Source organism: Meleagris gallopavo, chromosome 7, assembly GCF_905368555.1.
Source record: "Meleagris gallopavo chromosome 7, MGAL_WU_HG_1.1, whole genome shotgun sequence".
Lineage (NCBI taxonomy): Eukaryota > Metazoa > Chordata > Aves > Galliformes > Phasianidae > Meleagris > Meleagris gallopavo.
Window position 1 is genome coordinate 15,774,028 of NC_139410.1, and position 23,008 is coordinate 15,797,035.

Below are 23,008 nucleotides of genomic sequence, written 5' to 3' on the forward strand. Positions count from 1 at the left end.
TCTACATTTTCTGTGTCAGAGGTTCTGCAGCTGTGGTGTGAAGGAAAATGGCTCCAAAAGGCCATGCGAACCTAAAAAAGCTACCTGTGCTCCTAGCACCAGTGACAATATAATTGAAGTAAACTGGATTTGGGAACCACATGCTAGGTTTACAAGCTTCCTAATTGGCTAGATAACAGCGTTCATTCTGTTTTGCAATAATGATGCTATCTCAGTGTGGAAGTACTTGTGAAGCAAGTCGTCTCAGATCTACTTGGTGTGTGTCAATATCTATCTATGTGTACCTGGTAAAATAAAAATGGTGTAAAATTTTTAGTACTACAGGACAGTAGTATGGAATGTTGAAAAGTAGAAAAGTTGTTTTTCTGAGGTGAGCTACTGTAATAGTGATTGGAGGATTTATGCAGAACGCCAAGGGGTAGCAGTGCTTTTTCTGTAGCTCATCCGCTCTGTGCTAGTGATTTGGCAACAGCAGAGCTCATGTGTCCATCTGTTCTAGCTTCACTTTGGCTGTGTTTCAAATACAGATTTGCTTATCTTCAAGGATGGATTTTCAAAATCATAGGGCTATGGTTCTGGGTTCTGAAGTCCTTGGCTCTCTTACAAGGTGAAGAGGAGGCTGTAATACAGTAGCGATAGTGAGCAGTGTGTATCCTATGTTGTGTTAACGCATTCTGACAGCCTCAGACAATTTGGGAACAACTTTGAATTGAGATGAGATTTCTTTATCTTTCAATGTTTGGCTAAAAGTAACTTAATTAACAAACTACTAATCACTTACTCCTGCCTAGCTGGGTAGTGCTTTGTTTTTGTTTTGTTCTATTGCTTCAGTCCAGAGTGGAGAGAAAATCATTCTGTCATTCTAAGGTTTCAAGTCCATCTACTTTCTGATGGAAGGCTGCGGCACTTCTATTTCAGGAACCTAGGCCCAGCTTATTACATTAGTGCTGTTCATGGGTTCTGGATTTGTGTAGGCTGAATTACTTTTGCATGCCTGGTGTTGCTTTTAGGGCCATTTAATGTGCTGGTGACTGCCCTGAGTTGTGTTCAGGGAGCACCTGCCAGTGTAGTGCTTTGCAAGAGCATGTGAAATCTCTGTAGCTTGCTTTGAACCTAAAACTGATCTTACAGAGGAGGAATAATAATGCTATATGAAAAGTTCCTGCTGATGGGTGTGAAATGGAAGGAAATTTAAGGAAGAAAAACCTCTTTCTTATGAATAATAGGATGTTAGTTGTGAATGTTGGGAGTGTCAACTAAGTAAAAAGGAACATGAAGAGTTGAGCTTATGAGCAACAGAGAAATTAATTGGAATTCAGTTTTGTAAATTATCCTGCTTAATAATAAGGGTGGTTTTTTTTTTTTTGTGCTGGAGGATTTTGGCTTGTAAGTGGTTATTTTGTGTCTATTTTTGAGGGTCCCCCTCTGTTTAAATACTTACAAAGTATAAATAAGGTTGTTCACATTCAGGCTGATAAAGAGACCTATGAAGCAGAGACTTGGTGTTACAGTAACATATAGGTAGATAACTATGCAGTGATCTTATCCACTACATTGACATATTTAGATATTGAAGTATGTTATCACTCTTGTAGAATGCTGTTAGATTGGTCTTATGTGCTTAATGCTTTACTTCTAGCTGTGAATTCTTGTAGAAGATTAATAGCTCTACCAGCATTTGTCCAGTGTAGAAGATGGGTGGATTAATTTCGAGATGGAGGGTAAGTAAAATATTTTAACAATGTCACAATCCTTTGTTAGCTTGGAAGATTGAAGTTTGCAGGACGTGATTCTTAATCCTCTTTGTTGACTTCAGTGCTGGTTGAAAGTTACAGCTGAAGCTTTATTTCCTTTGCAGTGCCAGACCTGGAGGGTTTGGTTGAGTTACAAAATTACTGCTTTAACTCCAAAGAGTTTTGTGGTATTCTATCATGATAGATACAGTAATATCTATAACTTTAGTAGCTATTCTCAGTCCAAGTGGATACGTTCCAAATATTGTTCTGTATCTGCTTTAAAAAAAATAATTTGGTAGCTACATGTGCAGATCTTTCTTCCTAACTATTTTTATTGGGTTATGTTTAATTTAATAACATACCGAGTTTGCAAAAATCATGAAGCTTTTGACTGTGCTCTTGACTATTCTTTCTATTAGCAGATGTGAGTTATTGAGTCTGGGTTTACAACTTATGTTTTTAAAGTTAAAAATAAATAAATAAAATAAAATCATTAAAAGGTGAGAGTGTAGTTAGAATTGCCAGCCCTGCTTGAGGGATGGGAGTGATGGGGGGAAGACTTTCCAAGTCTACAGTGGTTTTTGTATTGGCCTTAGTCTTCAAGTTTGTGGTCCAGTGAGTTTGGGAGGATAATTAGTACCTTCCTACTTATCAGAAATTAGGGGAGATTGTTGGAAGATAGATTCCAAGTTGTTCCTAAGGGGAATTTTACTGCAAATGAGAATGCTTACTTGCAGTTGCTTATGATTTATTTAGAGCCTGTCTTTGTGTGCAATGAGTATTGGTAAAAAGGTTAAAAGTTCTTAGATTGAGGCTTCTTGTCTATATTTTCTTTATTTTACCTCTTCCTTCCAATCATCAGTTCATTTCTTGTTTTACTTCCTACCCACGCACCTATTATTACTGTACATGTAGGTTTTCATCTTTTGTGGTGTAGGAGTGGAGCCTTCAATCCACAGTCATGACAACTGTAAGACAGCGATGTGTTAGTGTCTTCTATTTGTCACTATTAAAGTAGGAAAGATTATTATCTTTTATATAAAACAGATGATATATTAATTCATTACATGTCTTTTTGTTAGGAAACTGTTAATGTATACTAATCCTCAACATATTGCTTTAGTCAGATTAATGGCTTTGTTCCTTCCCTTGTAAGCAGGCAAAGCCTTCTACTGTAGAAGTATTAGAAAAAATTGATAAGGTATGTATTTGCCTCTTAGTGATTTGTTTTTATTTGGAAATGTATGTCCTGTTTGGTCATGCTTTTATTTTAAGTAGAATAATGCTATGGAATTTTAAATCATTTTGATTATTTCCTTTGGTTGTCATTGATTCTGAGTTTCATATAGATTGCTACATTAAAAAAATAAACAAACAAAAAAGAATGAAACAAACAAACAAACCCCAACGCTAACAACCTAAACCAGACCAAAACACTGTGTAATAATTACTGAGGAACTATAGTTTAAACAGCTATGTAGAAAGCCTGGAATGGGTCTGAAGTGTGAGCTTGGCATAACTGCACAGCTTTATTGTAACTAGTAGTTAAACTCCTGTTTTATGGGAAATGTCACTTGAGGAAAGTTCTGTTTATCAGGCTTGCTAGAAAAGCTTCAATGTGTGGTTTCAAGTGCAAAAATTGTAACTATAGTGGTAGTAAATAAGGTAGAGCCTGAATAACAAAACAGTTAATTGATCAGTTGTGGTTTTTAGCTGGAATTTGAGACACGTGTCTGTATTGCTTGAAGAAACAAATTCATTTGAAATGTGCTGTCGATACTTTTTCCTTTAAATTTAAGTACTTCTGTTGTCACTTGAAATGCAATCAAGATGGTAACGCTTCAGAGCATAGCTTGATTGCTATGCATCATTTTGGTTTTCAAGATTTTAGTCTTAAGGTGAGAAAATATGAAGATGAAAACATGTGAAGTGACTGGGAGGTTTCAGCAGTTTCCCATGTTAGTAGAAAAGCATTAAAAACATTTGAAATTCCGCGTGTCTGATAGAAGTTTTAGAATGCAAAAAATATTTGGTAGAGTCTTCCGTGGTTCTAGAGACAGCCATTCATAAGATATGGAGCATGTTCAATTTCTCCCAAACATACTAAAAAGTGACGTAGGAAAAAAGTAATAATTTTCAGTAGTTCTGCCCAGTAGTGATATGTCACTGCTAATACAGTGCAAGTGGCCCTTATCGTAAGTATAGTCCTGGGTGTATTTATGGTATGAAAGTTAACTCTGGTAAATAACGGCATTTATCAAAAATATGCTTAACTACAATGTGGGTATGACATCGATATGGCTAATTTTAGCAAGCACTTAAAAGTGGCTTAATAAAAGCCACTGTTACATTTCATCGTTAAAGTTGAACCTGTTTGTTTACAGGAAATACAGACATTAGAAGAATTTAGAGAAAAAAATCAGAGACTACAGAAACTATGGGTTGGACGGCTGCTCTTCTACTCTTCACTTCTTTATCTTGTCACCTGCTTAATTGTATATTTGTGGTGTCTTCCTGATGAATGGACAGCAAGATTTTTTATGACTCTTCCATTTTTTGCATTTCCACTGATGTAAGTAAATGTCTTTTTTTTTTTTTTTTTTTTTAATGATTGTCCCTTTGATAGAAGGAGATGGAGAATACTTTGTGGCAGGGGTTTGGGTTTGTTTTTGATGATTTTTGAGTTGTTATAACTTGTTGAATTTTTTGTTTTAAAGTAAATCTAAGTAGTAAGACAGACGCTTTCTTTAGTGGAAATGTTTCTCTAGGGTCTGGATTTAGTATTGAATTAAGTCTAATCATCAGAAGATGTTAGCATCTAAAGTTGCTTGACTTAACAAAATTATACCAGAGCTAGAGAGAGAACGATACCTGAGCAACTGCCAGTTAGCATAATATAAAGAGAAGAGCACTATAGACACTATCTTGGGTTTCGTTTTTGCTGCTGTTTTGGAAAAGCAACACTACTGTATGGAAGTGATACAAGTTCCTTTGCCTGTATGTGCAGTGAACCATATAAAATTGGAGGAAAAAGTTTGAGACTGAATGGAAAAACTGAATTTTAGATATTAGCTGAGTGTTAATGCTGAAGTTATGTGGAAGGTTATTGGGCTAAATATATTGAGGGTCAATTTTAAATATCTTGAGGATCAATTTTATGTAAATAGCTGGTTTTTTTTTTTTTCCTGTAAGTTCCTTGATTGTTTACATAGAAAATACCCTAACATCTTTGAATGTGGATAGGAGGGACAATTGTCTTCTCTTTTTCTACACAATTGGCCGTTTGTCCTCATGAGTGACTAGTTTCCTACGTTGACCTTCTATTTGAAAACAAAAAAGTTGAGTTCTCACCTTTCCAAAGAATGCTTTCATTTCTTTGCTCTTTGCCCCCAGCAAGGAGAATTGGTCTCGGTCTTTGGAGCAACATTTCTAGCAAACAGATTGCAGAGTGCATTTACTGCTTTATGTCGTAGGAAATTCCACTATCTCAGATGAACATCATGAATGCTGTCTATATTTGTGCAGCACAATTATATGGAAACTTGATTTGCCAGTGCTCTAGCTCTAGACTTGAAAGGAAGAGTCAAGTGTATATATTTAAGGATCTGCAGGATCAATTGGTGTGGATAACACAGAACATAATGTGTTAAAAGATACATGAAGATATCCTCTACATGTTATATTGTGTTAAGTGGACTGTAGTCAAGTGTTGTTGTTATAGAATCTTGTGGAAAGATAGATGGGCAGTGCTATCTTTTCTGGAAAGAATTAATTTATAAATTCATCTTTGACAGCAATATGATTTGTTCTGAAGTGCAGAACAAGGGCTTTTGTTGTTAGCATGCAAAGCTTGCTTACGCTACTAGTGAAAGTGTGCAGAAAAGGAACCTTCACTGAGACTGAGATAGGAGGGCTTATGTAGAAATGAAAAATTTACAACTGAAGGTGATGGCTTCTAGTGCTCTGGTGTGAATTTTCACTTTGGATCTTCCCTAATTTGTCTTCCCAATTCTTGCTTCACTTTTTTGGAATGGTGGCATTTTTGAATTAGATTACAAGTTCACAGCTAGACTTGTTTTTTTACCATTCGTGACAGTTCATCTGATTTTTTTTCTATTAAGCTATTACACTTCAGGTTTTTTGACAGATGTGAATAACAAACAACTGCCAGCTTGTCTTTGCTCTCAGTCAGGAGGTGCCACCCAGCAATAGCTCTAAGATTTCTTCTTTTTCAAAGCCCTAATCAAACTGGAATATGTCTGCTTTTTCCAGTTGCAGTCAGTCACCATCTTGTTTCTGCCTTAGGTCATTCCCTCAGTCTTGGCACGTTACTGGTAGGGAGAGTTAACTGCTAGGATTGATTTTAAATATGTATTGATACATCTGAGATGTTCTGTGTTTTAGGGAGATATTCTTGAAATAGAATCTAATTAAATGAAAACTATTTCATCTTGCCCTAATTCTCATATAAATGCTTTTCATTTTAAACTTGCTATGTTTATGTGAAAAGATCTGTTTTCCAACTTTGACCTCAAAATTTCCCGAATCTTCTGCTGCATGAAATCCTACCATATGTGTTTGTTTAGGATACAACGTTAGGTAGGAAAAGACTCTTTTCTATATTAAGCATAGATAAAAACAAAGAAGTAATGCCTGTGTACCACAGTGTTCTTTCTTCATGGGAAGATGTATTTTATGTTGTTTAGAAACAAAGCTGTCTGTATTCCTAAGTTGTTACAGTACACTTTCAGAAGTGGAATAGTTAAGCTTGTTTCTCTTACCTTGGATATGTTACTTTCACATTCAGTTTGCCCTTTCTGACTTACCCAATTCATGTTTTCTAACTGTGTAAAAGCATTTGAAATTGAGTAGCCATTATATAAACACAAAATATGTTTTAATGAGTTACTCAGAAATATTTTAAAAATCTTGCATTATTTTGCTTACTTTCCTATGCTAGTTATTATTCAGAAAATGTTTCTAGCCTTTAGGATGTGGATTTTTTTTGCTCAACTGAAACCCTGCTACTTTATCATAATTATAAACAATTCTAAATCAGAAAAGTATTAAGGACTGCAGAAAAGCCTTTCGTATGTAAAACAGACATAGATCAGTAATCTTATTTTGAGCACACAGATAAAGCTGCTGCATTGTTTGGATTAAGTCAGCTGAAACTGTACAGAATGTGACTGGATTCAGAGCTCTGTAAAATCAATAGGAATCAGGACAGTTATGTTTGTTTGGGAGAGCATTTGCACAATAGCTGTATCTCTTGCCTTTCATTGGTATTGAATTCTTTGTACAAACCTCTGGTGTCTTAATTTTAGGACTTAGCTGGTAGACTTGTTTTTTGGTTAACTTGCTTCATAAATTTATCTAACAAGAAGCAATGAATAGGTAGTTTTCAGCTAGTTTCATATACCTTGAGGTTTCCAAACATTCTCATTGAGCATTTTAGCAAGCAATGATGTTACTGCTACTGCTTCCTTAGTCTTTTTACCTATAGTAGTATTTGTTTAATATTATTCCAGTTGGATTTTATTTATGCCAATGTTGGTGTCTTGTTGGCAATGTGGTAATTCAGCTTCAATTAATATTGTTTGAAGATTTGTTCTTTGTATTTGCTGAATTAAATCTCATGTGTTAAGTCTTCTATGTGAACTGTCTGCTTTGCTAAATGACTTCAGAAATGATTACTGCAATATTTTAATTAATATAACTCTTCTTTCTGTTTTAAAGAATCTGGTTTATAAGAACACTGCTCATTTTTTTCTTTTCCAAAAGGACAGAAAGGAATAGTAAGTATTTTTCTATTTTTCTAAGTGTATGGGGTTGGTTGGGAATGATGCTTGCTGTGAGAAAGGGAATATTTTGAATCATTTGGTGCGTCCAGCAATAACCTCTTGATGTTAAAATGGGTAGCGTTAGCTACGCTGTTGTTTCTACCACAACTGTGTAGAGAACATTAAGGAAACTGTTTAATCTCTCACTTTGCTTATGAAATGATGGTAACTTTCTCCCCTCTTTGGATATTTGGAAGTGTAACAGAATAAAATGAAGCAGAAAAATAAAAATAATAGCAGTGACTTCTTTAATATTTGCATTTTGCAAGTATTCTTGCAGTTCTAATCTGTCATCTTTATGTAGAAGAGATGTATAGCAGGTGTTAAATTGATTTGTCAAGATTGCTTACTCCTCACCAAGTTCTCCAAAATATGCTTATGCTCTTCTGACTGTATGAGGAGATAGGTGTGTGATGGCTTTTTTTTTTTTGAGAACTAAGAAAAATTGGGTGTCGTGTAATTTAAAAAATAAAAATGCTGGTGTTCATACATATATTTGTGTATAGCTGCTAAAGTACATGCAAATTCATTCTAATGTGAAATGCATCTGTGGCACTTGTTTGTGGTAGTTAGACTTCATCTGAGATTTTCTTTGAAAGGAATCCGGCCTGTAGCAATATCTCACGGTCATATGAGCACTTATGCAGAAAAACGTCAGTGTTTTATGACTTGCAGAGCTACAAGATGTTTTTAAGTTGACGTTTTTTGAGTTAAATGTCACTTTTGGAATTTCTTAAATTTAACGTTTACATCTTAGATGCAAGCATAGGAACATTTTTATCTACAGATAAAATCGTTCGTATATTTTGTGATGCTGTGTTGATTCATTTCTAAGGACAAATGTTTTTGCATTCCATGGCCCCATAAGAACTAAGTGTATTGTTCTGGTTGATTTAAAAGCCTTTATTATTATTTTTAGAATATGAGGAAGTCTATTGCCTTTCTACCTGTGTAGAAAAGGTTTAAGTACTTGTTAGATCGCGCTAAAGAGAATTATTTCTGCACTAGAGATTGAGCAAACCCAATTTGTGTTTTACCTCAAAATTGCAAGTGTTCTGTTTAGAAAAGAAATAAAATACACAGTGCAAGAGTTGCAGAAAAAATGCATTGGAAAAAGAACTGGCAATGAGTATCTCAAGTATAGCCTTTTATTCTGATATGATTTAGTATAACAAGTTTCATTAGAAAGGATAGTTCAATACTGTGGAAGTCTACACTGGATAAGTACATAAGTTCTGGGGGCCAAGCTCTGGATGAGGAAAATTCCTAGTGAAACACAGGGAGGATGGGTGATGTAGGAAGATTAGGGAATATCCGTTATTAAGATAGGTGAGTCAGACAGCTGTTGAGGAAGATTTAGGCTGATCTATCCCAAAGCATGGAGAAAATAAATGAGGTATCTTGCAGGTATTGACTTCTCTGATATGAATGCTTTTTCAGTAGGCTTAATTAAGAAAAGATATATTGGTTTCTTGAGAGTGCTTTCCAGTAATTGCCATTTGTCCACCTTGGAAGGGGCAAGGATGAGATGCTTGTCAAAAGCAGGGGGTAAAGAAACAAATGCTCCCTCTATAAACTTACTGTATTCCAATGTGGGTGGCTACAACTCAAAGTTGTTCTAGGCAGTTGTGTACCAAATGCAGCCTCTGTTTCTTAATTAACTGTTAATGAATGACACTCCTATTTGTTTGGCTGCCTGATCCCATGCCACCTTACAGTGCAAGCTGTTAATGTATGTGGGACTACCCGAGAGGCTGTTCTAATACAAATATCAAATTTGGTGGGTGGAGGTGTATTAGTTTGTTTATTTGAAGTCATTCCTGGAATTGTTTATTTTCTTTGGTCTGGCCTGGCACTAAATAGATTTTGCTCTAAGTTCCATCTCTTTTACTGGTAAGTGATGGTAATAGTTATTTTTTCTCAGCATTCAACTTTAGAATTTTGTATGTGCCAGGTTCTAGTATTTTATACATTTAACAGAATGGCTTAATACAACAAAGTGGGTTCCTACATTCTGGAAAAGTTCAAGATGTTATGTGTTCCTTAAAGTTATTTCCTGGAATAAGTTTTCAGAAGTATTTAATATACCTAATAAACATATATAGATAAATGCAAATGTATGTATGTTCGTAAAAGTATGTATTACATTTCATATTCTTGCTTCCTGTAGCTTTATACTTTTTTTGGAAAATTGACAAATGGATAAAAACCATGATATCTTACAAGTGAACTGCTTGTGTCCAATAATATTGAGGAAGGGGAAGAGTTTTAAACAAGATTTTGTGTGTGTTAAGCTTTTCTTGCTATGAAGGATGTAGTGGAAAACTGATGATACCAAGAAAATATCTTCCGTACTATGTGATGGTTTATTGCAGTGAGGTTTCCTTGAGTGCCAAGCTGTAAGCATTTGACTTAAGGAGAATCCCACTGCATTTGACCTTTCCTCTCTGTTCCTTCTAGAGATAAGAGGTTAAGTGCTGCGCTTATTACTTGTAGCAAAGTCTCTTACATTTAGTAGTAAAACGACCTGGTGAGCCTACAAAACTTTTTTTCTCTTCTGTGATCTCAAAGTATTGGAAAGGTGAAATAAATTCAGATATGAAGCTCAGAATTCATCCGGCATTTGAAACCAGCATGTGTAAGAGGCTTACGTGAAATATTGAAGCCAGTAAATCCGGTACTCAGATATATTAATACTTGGACTTCAAGCATTTTTTTCTGTAGTTTGACTGCTGAGATTAAGTGCATTTGGTCCATTGTTGTAGCAATTTTAATGTAGGTCAAAGCAGGGCACTAGCTAGAATTGGTTCCCTTAATGAGGAAATGATACATAAAACTTTTAAAATACTTATAACTGCAAAATGATAAGTGGGCTATAATTTATGAGCAACTCCAGGGTTAAAGATAGTTTATTTTCTCTTTCTTTTTTTTTTTTTTTGCAAGGTTTACTGAAGTAGGTTTTGTTGTGGTCAGTAAACTTTGATCGTACAAATTCAATGTTGAGAGGGTGCAGGCGTTTTCTTATATGGGAACTGATGTATGATGTTTTTCTTCTAGATGATGCGCTGGATGATTTAAAATCTCAAAAGAAAAAAATTGTAAGTAAAACTTAAAGAAAAAACAGTTGTTGTGGTCCACTAAAATGTTTTTGTCTCTACAAGCTCAGCTTGATGAAGATACATAGATGAAAAGCAGAGATAGAGCAACATTAATAGCTTCCCCCCCTCCTCTGCCTATTTTCATGTGTTTTCTAGTACTCCTGCCACACAGTAGTACTGGGCTGCTTGTGTATGAGAATAATTTCTCTCCTTGTAGTTTAAATTAAACCTCCTGTTCTGTTGTTGCTAGGTCTGCTAAGTGATTTAGCAAAAAATGAAAATGTGTTCTTTAAACTGCTTATTGCTCACTATTTGTTACTTTAGGATTATAAAGCAGTATATATACTGATTCGAGATCATGGAGTCCAACTGAATTTTTAATAGATACGTCATTTAGTTTTTTTGTTTATAAATAGCAAAAATGACTTGCATCTGGATTCACTTCTTCATCAAGTAACAGATTGTATCTCAAATGCTTCCCTGCTTATTTTCTGTTCTCCATCTTATTTTATACTATGTATTCATTCCATTACCTTCTTTTCTCTTGAAAATGTATGCTGTCTTGTGTCAGTTCCATTGGTTATCTCCAGACTGTTTTTGTGAGCTGTGTGGATGAATTAAATGTATGAAACTGGTGTATGTCAGGTCTTTGTATCAGATGGATCAACACTTGATCTTGAAACAAATTTTAGATGGAAAAGCTACTGAGTCTTGGATAACTTGCACTGTTTGCAAAGTTCATAACACTGAAAGCTGTTTCATCTCTGGCTAGTCACTCTATAAGGAAACTGTGGCTTCATCTCAAGTCTCTTAGGGCAAAACTTAACAAAAACCCAAAAACCTCCAACCAGCCACCAATGAAATCACAAATGAAATGAAATGAAATGAAGTCCCTACCTGTGAAACATCCTCCTGAAGTTGCAGTATGTGCCCCTGTTGTTTATGATTTTTTCCAACTTGTTTACCTTGTGCCTTTTGGGTTGTTCGCTCTAGTAGCTAAATTAACAGGAAAGAAAACCTGCAGCAAAGCTACTAAAAAGGTGTCAGGTAGGAGTCTGAGATCATATGGCTTTCACATGGCAAACAGAATTCACTGATCTTCCACTGGGCTGTGGAAGTACTTTTTAAATGTAAAAATGGTACGGTAAACTGTAACCTGATTATGTCATTGTCCTTTAGTAAAGAGGATTTGCTAATTTATATCTGCTAATCTTTATTTTAAGGAATCTATTAAATGGAGGTGTCCTTTGGCTGAAGAGGTGATAAAAAGGGTTGGAGAAGCTTGAATTTTGTAGTAATGAAATAAATGAATATGACAGCTATAGTTTTAATCTTATTTTATTAAAACAATAACTGAAGTTAGTTAATCTTTCCAATTTATACAGTTATTGAGTTGTTTTGAAGGGAAATTTCTGGAGAAGCTCAATGGAGAACCAAAGAGCCTTCAGAGTCTTGAGTGTAAATCTCTCATTTCATTTAAATAAATGGTAATCTGTGATCACAATCTTCATATTCTTGAAGAAATAGTAATACTGAACTTGTGTGTGGGTTCCTTGTCTTTTTTATTTTTTTTTAGATGAGACAAAATTAGCTAGATGAGTCAGGAAAAAAAATGGGGAGGTTTCTTTGCTTGGAATTATAGTGTCTGAAACGTGGTGTAAATGTCCTGACTTTGCATATGCAAAATATATAATGTAAAAAAAAAAAAAAAAAGTTAAAAAAAAAAAAAGTCAAAATGACAGCAGAAGTGCCAACCTGTAATTGTTGAAGACAAACTTCTAAGTAGGTCTTCAGCTCTACTATTTTTCAGTCTGAGGGCAATAAAGTCTGTGATTATCTCCTGAGCTTTGGGTGCCTGATTCCTAGCAAGGAAACAGGAGACTTACTGGATCCTATTGGACTGTGTGGTGTTGGTATTTTTGACTCTGAAAATTTTCTTCAAAGTTTGGTCATAATTTAAAGGTATTTAATTAACCTTGAATCCTACTGTGTTGAAATGAGCTGAAAACAGATGCAGGTAATGAGATATGACTAGAATTTGTATTCCAGATAAAAACATTTTAAAATTGAGTTATAACAATTACGTAATAATGTGATTTTTGATAATGTTTAGATTTAGTTTTGGTTTTGGATTAATTTCCTTAGTCCTATCTATATCAACAAGTATCTGTAGCGATACCTACTTTGTAGTTAAAGCAATGAAAGCAAGGAAAAAAAACAACCAACCAAAAGCGTTAATGGAAAGTAATGAGAATGGAGAAGGACAAGATCATAATTTTTTCCTGTTGGATTCTAAGTAGCCGATGTATTTGGTAATAGAAATGGTTACAGAGATATTAACATAGTGATCTTCAAACTACATTGGAGTACATAAATTATGTATTTCCCGTTTATTTGTAGTGTGGATTGTCAGGCACTGTGAGCCTGCTTCAGTAGCTATAGTTTTTCACTTTATTGTAGTTCAACTGCCTGACTGCTGGAGAAACTTTAAAGACAGTTGGCCTTTTGAGAAGTGTTACAGCACTTGAGCTTTTCTGGCCTGCGGTCTATCTTTTCTTTGGTAATGCTCCTTAAGTTCCAAAGGGTGCCAATAACAGAATAAGCTCCTCACCTGCTAGATGGCACAATCAACAGGGCTTTCCGTGTGAGCTGCCAAATTGGACCCTTCAGCTCTTCTCACAAGACTTCAGTCTTTAGTAGCATAATCACGTGGATGGTAACGTGAGTGAAATATCTGACATTTTTCATCTTGAAATATCCATTAATATTGTCTGCTGAGACAAAGTACACAGTGTGTATAATACTTTGCGCAGGGTTGAGTCTGTACAGCATTGTTTCCTTAGTGGTCTAAAACATGCTGTGATTCTCTATGGTACTGTCATGGGGGTAAGAATTGAGTGCATTAGCTATAATTAAGACAGTACTTCAAGATGCAGCTTTTTCCATCATTGATTATAAGGGATACTATGGTTGTGTTTGTGATACTGTGACTGTCTCTTTGGCCTTAGTTCTTCATCAGTTAATGAAGTTGTCAACCCTTAAGCCTGAGTGTGTTTAGATGAGCAAGTTCAGAGAGTTAAGCAGATTAAAAGCAAGGGCACAGGACATGTATTAAGCTGCTAGAAGTGGGAATTAACAGAGACTTTACCTGGAGTAGCGGTCTTAAAGATGGGATAATTCTTAGCCTGAGGACAGAGTTGCTAAGATAGCATAGTAATTACTGACCATTGTATGAGCCCAGCGTGCCTACCCAGTATACGTTAGAGTACTGCAAATTCACAATAGGAAACTAAAAGTGTGATTAAAAATTAAATCTATTGATGAATGACCAAGGTGCGTTTCTTGTAGATGTGTTGCAGCGTTCATACAAAATGGTTACTATTGTGGCTTAAATTACTTTATTTTCTATTTTAAAGTTACTTTTGTATGTGCTTGCAAATATTACACTATATATTGAAATTAATCTTCAGCCTTGCACAAATGTGGAGAAATACTTCTCCATAGTGAAGTTTGACGTACCAAGTAATTCAGTTTAAGAACTCACGAGGTAGTGTGGTGATTAAGTAGCTTGCACTGCGCTAATGCTTCAAATTTCTATTTGCTAAATCACACTGACAAGATGCTTAAAATACATTACTCGTATTACTTTTCAACTGGTGTAGTTTTTGCAGGAATTCTTTTGGTTGTCTGTTGGAAAGGAAGCCATGCATGCAATTATCCATAGGAGAGAAAGCGGTACACAACACTGATGCTTTATTAAGATGTGGCTAGTTCTGTGAGTTAGTTTGGAAATCCACGATTAGGGTGGTATTAGCCTTTACAGAGAATTCACTTGTGATTCCAGTTACTCAGCATTTTAGTTTGATACTCTGTGAATTTTGTTTTGATAGGAGGTGGAAAATGTTTCTGAGGGGGGAAAAAAATTGAATTTCAGAGAAGGTTATCAGGGAGAAGAGCAGAACTGTAGAGCAATTTGTTGTGTTTTTGAGCCATTGTTTAGCACTAGGTAAAGCTTTTCTGGGTTTGTTTCAAAGTAGTGAATGATCCTGAAGTCAGTTGTTTGATTTGCATTTATAAATGAGTTTGTGGTAGTGCACAAGCAAGTTTCTTCTTCATGCAAACTCATAGTATTCCAAGCTTATACACACAAATCATTATCTGCTTCTAGTAATTATACTAATTTGCTTAAACAGTAAGCAAATTTTGATCTCTTTACTGCTTTTTTTTTTATATTATCAGCCAATATAAATTTGACTGATTTCAGGAAAATATGTTCTGGAAGTGAAGCCACGGGATTTGTGAGTGTACTTATAAAAAATCTCAATTGCTTTTAGGAGTTTTCAAGAAATAAGTAAAAGCTTGATTGCAGATGTGAGTTCTCATTCAGTTTCAGCTTTGCTGGATTTATGTAACTGTGTATAAACTTCAAAATATGAAGAATAACTTGTTGAATTATCCCATAATTCCATAATGTGTGAATGACTGTGACATCTGAATCTTGTGACAGGAGAATGTCAAGTGATGGTGGAGCATTTTGTTCTCTCTTTACCTAGAAGTCATCTAGTCTGAGGTTTTCTCGTTTTCCTGTGTTGCTATGAAGACAAATGCATGCATTATACGGTCATTTGTGTAAAGTGACTTTGGGCTCCTCCTTTTGGTCTGGGGACTGGATATTGACACTGATGGTTAATGCTTCCCTGCTTTCCCTTGCTAGCATCATCCCGTCATGTGAAGGATTGCCTCATGGTTTGCACTTTTATGAGAAATTAATGCTTTATTTTTCCTATTAGAATCTTAATTCTGATCTTAGTTGTACTGCGTGGCACTTCTAGGTTAGTAGATTAACTCCAAAGCCCTGCAGAAATAAAAATTTTGGGAATTTATTGTTACTTTTACTTCCCTATTTGTTCCCTTTTTATTTCAACAGTCCTTAATTAGCAGCTTGTGTAGTATTCCTTGCCTTGAACTTCTGGTAGTGTTTGTAGGAGCGAGCTGTTAAATGGGTACCGTGTATCTGTTAAATGGAGTGGAATTTATTTATCTTCTGAGGTTTATTTGTGATTCTGAGGTTTCTTTAATGGTAAAAGCAGTGCAAGGTCTGTATACACAGGCTGAGATGCTAGTTTCTCACTAGTGAAATACTTGCCTAAAAGTCATGTTAATGTGCACCATTTATTATTTTAGCAGTGATAAATGACTTTGAGGGAATGTAATTTTTTGACCACTGACCTTTTCAGTTTTGCAGCTTATGCCAACAGCAAATTTAACAAATAAACAAACAAGACCACTTTTAGCTGAACGTGGCCATTAGTCAGCATATCTAAGAGAAAAGGTCTGCTTAAGATACTGTAAAATGCATTATAATTTCTATGTATATTTGCTATTTGTCATAACTTTAGCTATCTGTTTTAAAGTTAAGCTTCTTCTGATGTTGACTGTTAACCACTAAAATGATACTTTACTAGTGATTACTTTTTTAATTAAGCCCATGTATTAGCTATAAAGCCACTTGAGTGCATTGTAAATAAAATGCTGTAATAATGAAGTGCTTTAATTACACTCCCTGAAGTATGCATAGTTCTCAGTAAATTTTTTTATTTAAATTCTTAACATGTTCCCTTTTTTTTCTGAAAAGCAGTTTGAATTGCTGTAAAGATGGAGTTCCAGCCTTTAAAGTCATTTGAGCAAATTCCATGGCTGTTCTCTAGTTAGTGAGTTTTCACAGCGTTTGCAGCAAGCTAATTGCTTCTGCTAATAAATAATCTAAAATCGATGCTGACAGCAGTTAATTGGCACAGAGACTTTATTCTGTAAAGCACTTGGCTAACGACCTTCCTTAAATTAATAGCATTAAGTGCTATGAGGAAATAAATCTAAGGAATTGCCTGTCATGTGCTTGTCATGTCTAATAACTTCCAATAATGATGGCTGATAGATTTTTGCACATTCCATTATTGAAGTTGGTGCATGTAATTATTCTCCTCATTATATGTAAACAATTAGCAATATTTGGTGTTTCCTTGCAATAAAGCTGTTAAATACAAGTAGCCCGTTAGAGTTGCTAAACTTTTGGAAGGAAAATTTCATATCCATTGTATGCATCAAAATCTGCAGTTATCTGAAGATGTTATGTGAGTTACATCTGAACATGACCCATTGAGTAGAGCTTCACAATTTGGTAACTTCTGTATGTTGATTGTGAATAGGTGTGTGTGAAGAAAATGCTGAAAGAATTCTGTTCTGATATGTAGAACCTTTTGTTTCCAGCTTGAGGAAGTGATGGAGAAGGAAACGTACAAGACTGCTAAACTAATTCTTGAAAGGTTTGATCCAGGATCAGATGCAAAGGTAAGAATTTCTATTGATAGTGATTTAATGTAAAAGGTACCATGGAGTTGTACATTCAGATAATGTTATTTATAATTAATTGGCAGGAGGCTGAACTGCCATCTGCTGGAACATCTGCAACCTCGAGACCTGGACAAGGTAATAGCCCTGTAAAATGGCTGCTCTTTAGCAGAGATGCTCATCTTTCATTGCAATTTCCACTCTTGGAAGTCTCTCTGTAATAAAATTTGTAGATTGATTGACCTTTATTTAGGGTTAATAGACTGTTTATTAGACTATGCCTGTGGATGTTCCTTATTTTTTTCATACAGTGGATCTGTTATTAAATACTGATGCTCTACTAGGCAATGTTAGCATCAACATTACATACTGATGCATTAAAATCAAGTTCTTGTGTCACATCCTTGTTTCATATGAATACTAAATGGCTGTGAAATCTTGTACTGTGTTCCTTGACTTAATTTTCCAGTTATGCTATGTTATCTGTTTAGTCAGACATTTCATAATGCAGCACTTAAATTACTTTTCTATGGCAGATGGGTTGATTTCTCAAAGCTAGTGCAGAAGTGGTATTAGGTAGGTAATAAAAATGGACTTCACTATTTGTCACAAGCAAAATATACTTGGATTTTTCTTAAAGTTGAGTATAACATGCTGTACTTGTAGTGTATTAACAGTAGCATTTTCAGACTAAAGACCACCTGGTTTAATGTTAATGAAGGTGGCTTACTTAAAAAAAATTGTTTTGAGATAGTCTAAAGAGTAATTTGCTGTTTTAACCAACTCAGACCTGTGGGGGTTCATGCTCAAAATGAACTGCGGAATCTGATGTACATAATTTGCTATGGAAGAAACAATATATGCTTTTAATATATGCTCCAGAGTTTTGTTTAATTCTTGGGAGAGGGATTTGAAATAGACAAGCCTGTATTTCTTTCATTTTTCACTCTAGAAATGCTGTTTTTGGTAGGTGCACAGCGCTTGTATTTGTGCTGTTTGGCTTTATCTTCTGAAATGAGGAGACCTATTTTTTCAATAGTCCATTTTTTGTATATGCAGTAATTCATTAATTCAATTTTTAGATATCAAAAGTGTTAGCTTATTGTTTTTCACACTAAATATCTGCCCAAAGGAATACACTACTTGGAACAGAACCTAACTTAACTTACTACAACTGGATGGTACCTTACTGTGGTTATGGTATAACTTCTTGTATATGGCATACAGTGGAATTAGTAATTTGAAATTCATAAAATAGCTGATAAGAAAGCATGTATACTTCCTTAGACTTCTATTGTCTCAGTTTGGAGACAAGCTGGTCAGGGAGCAGAACTCGTTATCTTAAGCACTGGATAGATAATGACCAATCAGATTGGATTTGAAGTTGTACGCGGCAGTCGATGGAAGGTTGGTTGGTATGTGTTTAACTTGCAAGTTGAAATAGAAACTCACATATCTAACAGATTATTTAGTTCAAAGATGTTTATCATTCAGCTTCGTATAGTAGTTAACTCTCAGAAGAGTGATAGAACTGGTGATAGAACTAGAGGAAATGGCTTCAAGCTGTGCCAGGGGAGATTTAGGCTGGATGTTAGGAAAGAGTGGTCAGGTGCTGGAATGGGCTGCCCAGAGAGGTGGTGGAGTCACTGACCCTGGAGGTGTTCAAGGAATGTTTGGATTTTGTGTCGAGGGATGTGATTTAGTGAGAACTTTTGGTAATAGGTGGATGGTTGGACTGGATGATCTTGTAGGTCTTTTTCAACCTTGGTGTTTCTGTGATTTCTGTAAGTTTGAATTTGTCACAGAGAAGAAATGAGACCCTGCATTGATCATTCAGCAGCTTCATCGTATGCTGCTTAGTTCTTTTCAAAGTTTTCGTGATTTTTGACGTACTTGTTAATTAATACAATTCATCTCTTAAAATTACAATTAATCTTGATATTTGCTATTAGAAAATCCTGGAAATTCAGAAGGAGGGGAATTTGAAAACTGAAGTGCAATTTTATCTAATAAGTGCTTGGGGGGTGGAGTTAATGAACATTCAGAACTCTGTCCATATGAAGAAAATAAAGTAAGTAGGGAAAAAAAAACAAAACACTAATATCCCGTTGTTACCTGTTCCCTTCAATGTGCTGATACAGCTGTTAGCAGTGCTCTGTTGTAATTGAGATCGCTGCATGACCTGAATTAAAAACAGTGCAATAACAGATGGTTGCAAGTTATGGGTTGGATACAGACACCAAGGATAAAGAAATTCTTGGTTCATCTCTGCCACTAAAGCCAACAAGGTTGTGAACTGTATCTTGGCTGGCGTTGTGCTGTAGATATTTTAAAAACAGTGTACAAAAATCAAGTTTTGAAGTGAAGGAGAAATAAAATACTTTTGCTCTTAAAAGTGAAAGATACAACTGTCTCACCAGTGGCAATATCTTAATAAACCTGCAAGAAATCATACTGAACCATCAGTTGGGAATAGCCATTTTAACCTATCTGCTTATGTATGAGTATTGTTCAGTGCCAGTAACTGCAGGGTTTGAACTTAGCATACCTGAAAGATAAAAGACCCGTTTTCAAGTTACTCATCTGTCTTCATACAGATAATTTACATGTGGAAAGGAATCATTTATGTAGAGGGGAAAAAAGAAACCTTTGAAAACTGCATAACTCAATTCAAACTACTTCAGCAGTTGCTATGTATTGTTAGAACAGAGATGAAATGAACGCTTTCTTCAGTTAACTCGTAGGACTTTAATTATGGAAACCTGAAAGTTTACAAGAGGTTCATAATTAACATGCAATATATTATTTATAGATGATTTATACTTTTTGGGCAGAATTTTACAAGCTGCAAATGAGTAAATAAATGAGTAAAAACTAGTTATTCTAGTGCAGGTTAATTTGAAATGTTGCTATTAAAATCTCTCTCAAAAAATCTCTCAGTGTTGGCGAGATGTTCATCATAGATGAATTCTCAATTAAAATTCAATTTCTGACACAGGGTTAGTTTTAAAAGTAGGAACATGTTACCAAGGAAACCTTTAAGGAATTTCTGCAACCTCACCAATTTACCCTGTTATCCAGATCTAGAACAGTTTAAACGAGGGGACGCATTTTACTTGCTAACACCAACTTAGAAGCATACAGAATCTTCATACTTGTTAGGTGATCTAAACTGGAAGATGAAGTGTCAGTTAACGCAGCAATGTGCATGATAATGTAGAAGGGGAAGCTAATAATGAGTTCTGCTTACTAGGAAACTGAGCTAGATAGATTTTTTTAATAAGACTGGTTGCAGTCTTCTGACTGTGGCTGATATTTTCTTCCTTTTGATGCATACTAATGCTATATATATATATATGCACAGATTAGTAGGCCAGAACATAGCCTACGTGTTGCAGTTTTATAGCAGTATGTGTTGGCTGTTGACCAACTGAACTTTTGTTTGACCTGAGGCTCCAGTGATGGCAACTCTTCCTTGGCTAGTGTAAGCTCATGTTACACGCTCACCATCTCCGTAGCACATAAAAAAGCTTAGCATGGTAGTGTTTTACTTCCCAGGTACAGAGGTAGCTCCTTCAGACTTCAGCACACCCATCTCCCTGTGGCCATCAAGTCACTAATGAATTTACTAATTACTTGTTAGGAGCTGACACTCTTCAGCCTGTCAGAAACTCAGCAGTCTCTCCAATCTTGAAACTCAGGGAGATGAATTGAAAGTCAAAACCAAATGTTAAATGCCTTATTTTATTTTTTAAAGATAAGCAAGTTCAGTCAAAATATTGTGGGTGCTAGGAACTAGTTCCGGAGGCTATTGGTTAGTATCTGGTGTAGCCATTCTGGAGATACAGTTTTTAGATTAAGCCATCATGTGTTAACAATGTTAATGTCTGGAGTCCTGAAGTGAGGGTTAATTTCAATTTAATTTCTTACAGTAGAGTATTTCAAATGTTCTTTGGAGGTAACATGATAAAGATAGGATGGGAAATAGTTAAGTGGTTGCTATTCCTTGTCATTGGTCCTACTTTGCTTTGGTGAACAAACTTGTATGTAAATGTAATGGAACTTAAAATTTTCATGACTTGATAAAATATCCAAACCGTAGTATATTACTGGGATAATATTCCTATTCTTGTTAATGAGAGCTTTGTCTTGGTAGAAGAGAAGCTGAAGAAACATAAAATCTTTCTTAGAAATAATAGCAACTCATTGGTCGCAGATTGAGATAGAAGTAAAAGTATGTGAATGATGTAGTAGAGTCTTTTCCTGTTTTGTGACAATCCAAACATGTGGTACAGTTATTGAAAACAGTGATGAAAACTGTACTACCTGTTTAAGATTAGCAGTGTAATGTTTTGTTGTCATTCTAGAATTTTAATTTATACAATCTGAAATTATCTAATCTGAAAGTTTCTTTATAGCACTGAATACTTAGCCTGGATAGTTTAATAGTTTTTATTCCGATGGAAAACAAAATGCTTGGAAGCATGTTTAAATCATAGAGTAAAACAGAAATAACAGGTTCCATCTGTGCTTTCTGGTTGGAACTTATCTGTTTGTCTGTCCAACTTTCTGCTTTAGAGTACAAAATTATAAGGTAAGCATCTGCTAATTTTCTTCTGGAAATCTTTTACCCCAAGTACTCAGTTAATGATCATTACTGTTAAAAACAGCATTCTGTACAGGCTGTAATTCTATGATATGCTCAGCCATTCATCTGGCAATCTTTAGCTATAGACCTTTCTGGTTTTATTTGACTCTGTTATTTCTGGCTGATTAAAATAGCAGGTTAGTGATATTAATGTACTTATTTTTTGCTTATAGTGTTAGATGTTAAAATAAGTATGTGCATATCTTGTCAGAAATTCGTCAGAGGACTGCAGCTCAAAGAAATGCTTCTACACCCACGCCTGCTACTCCTAAGCAAAGCTCTCCAAAATCGCTTGTTTCGGCAACGCCATCTCCTAATCAGCAGAGGGATGCAGCTGCTCTTACTGGACCACCAGAAAGAACTGTTGTGCCACCCTTGCAGTCAAACATTCTACCAAGACGCCCTGGATCCCCAGCTACTTCAGTGCCTGGAATGGGTAAACAGAATGCTTACTGTTATTTACAGTTTATATTGTTTTCTCTGGTTACCTATAAAATAGGCCATTTTCAGACAGTATGGAAATGGCATTTCATTTGGAAATTGCAGAGCAGTTATCTGATTAAGCGGGAGTTCCATATTCAATTAGCCATAACTCTTTACAGCTGGCACCTCTTGATGCTGAAACCTATTGCCTGAGCTCATTTAACTGTTATGGCTTCTTTGTTTAAATGGCAATAAAACTTTGCAGTATTCTGTAGTCAACAATATAGCATACCTTTTTATGTTCTTAGTTTAGAAGAACTCTACAGTTATATAAATCAGATGTAGAGGAGAACACTTTCCGAACACATTCATGTTTCTGACCAAACCCTGCACATATTTTTTTACCATGCATCTTGACATTTATTTAAATTTTTACTTCAGGAGGTATACTCAGGCAATCTATATTCATAGATTTTAAGTATGAAATACCAAATATGCTGGAAGAATTGTCTGTGTTGTATCTGGATTTTTTCTGAAATTGCATGTTAGTTTGGTGCAATAGTCAAAAGTTTACCAACAGGTCAAAATCCTGTAGAAATGAATGCTCTTTAAAACTTGGTTTCATATTCTGGAAGTATTTTTCCTTTTGTTTCTGGCTTCCTGCTGTGAGGGGATGGACTTAATTGAATTGAGCATGTGCCATTTGGTTTAGGAAGGATGTTAAAATTTGGGAGATTTTGAGAGAAGGAGAGATTTTGTTCTGCTCATTGAAGGTGAATCAGTAGAGGCCACATCCAGGGTATCCATTTGTTGCAGAATGTTTGGCAAGTTGGATCTCAAGACAGTGGGGGAGATCACAATTTCAGAAACGTAGTCATAGAATCCTTGGAGTTGGGAGGGACCTCTAAAAGC

The 23,008-nt window shown here is 35.3% G+C and overlaps 1 protein-coding gene across 4 annotated transcripts in view; it reads left to right on the forward strand.

Annotated features, from left to right (window-relative positions):
* LNPK (lunapark, ER junction formation factor) overlaps window positions 1-23,008 on the forward strand; it is a 38,765-nt gene that overhangs the window by 1,989 nt on the left and 13,768 nt on the right. For 2 of the 4 annotated variants that reach the window (XM_085227819.1, XM_085227817.1), the window contains exons 2-9: window positions 1,640-1,721; window positions 2,893-2,937; window positions 4,121-4,308; window positions 7,476-7,534; window positions 10,637-10,677; window positions 16,945-17,025; window positions 17,112-17,163; window positions 21,885-22,109. In XM_085227819.1, coding sequence (XP_085083945.1) covers window positions 1,695-1,721; window positions 2,893-2,937; window positions 4,121-4,308; window positions 7,476-7,534; window positions 10,637-10,677; window positions 16,945-17,025; window positions 17,112-17,163; window positions 21,885-22,109 — 718 coding nt within the window. In that variant the 5' untranslated portion in view covers window positions 1,640-1,694. The remainder of the gene's footprint in view (window positions 1-1,639; window positions 1,722-2,892; window positions 2,938-4,120; window positions 4,309-7,475; window positions 7,535-10,636; window positions 10,678-16,944; window positions 17,026-17,111; window positions 17,164-21,884; window positions 22,110-23,008) is intronic. The other 2 variants (XM_085227818.1, XM_085227820.1) reach the window with 2 other exon arrangements.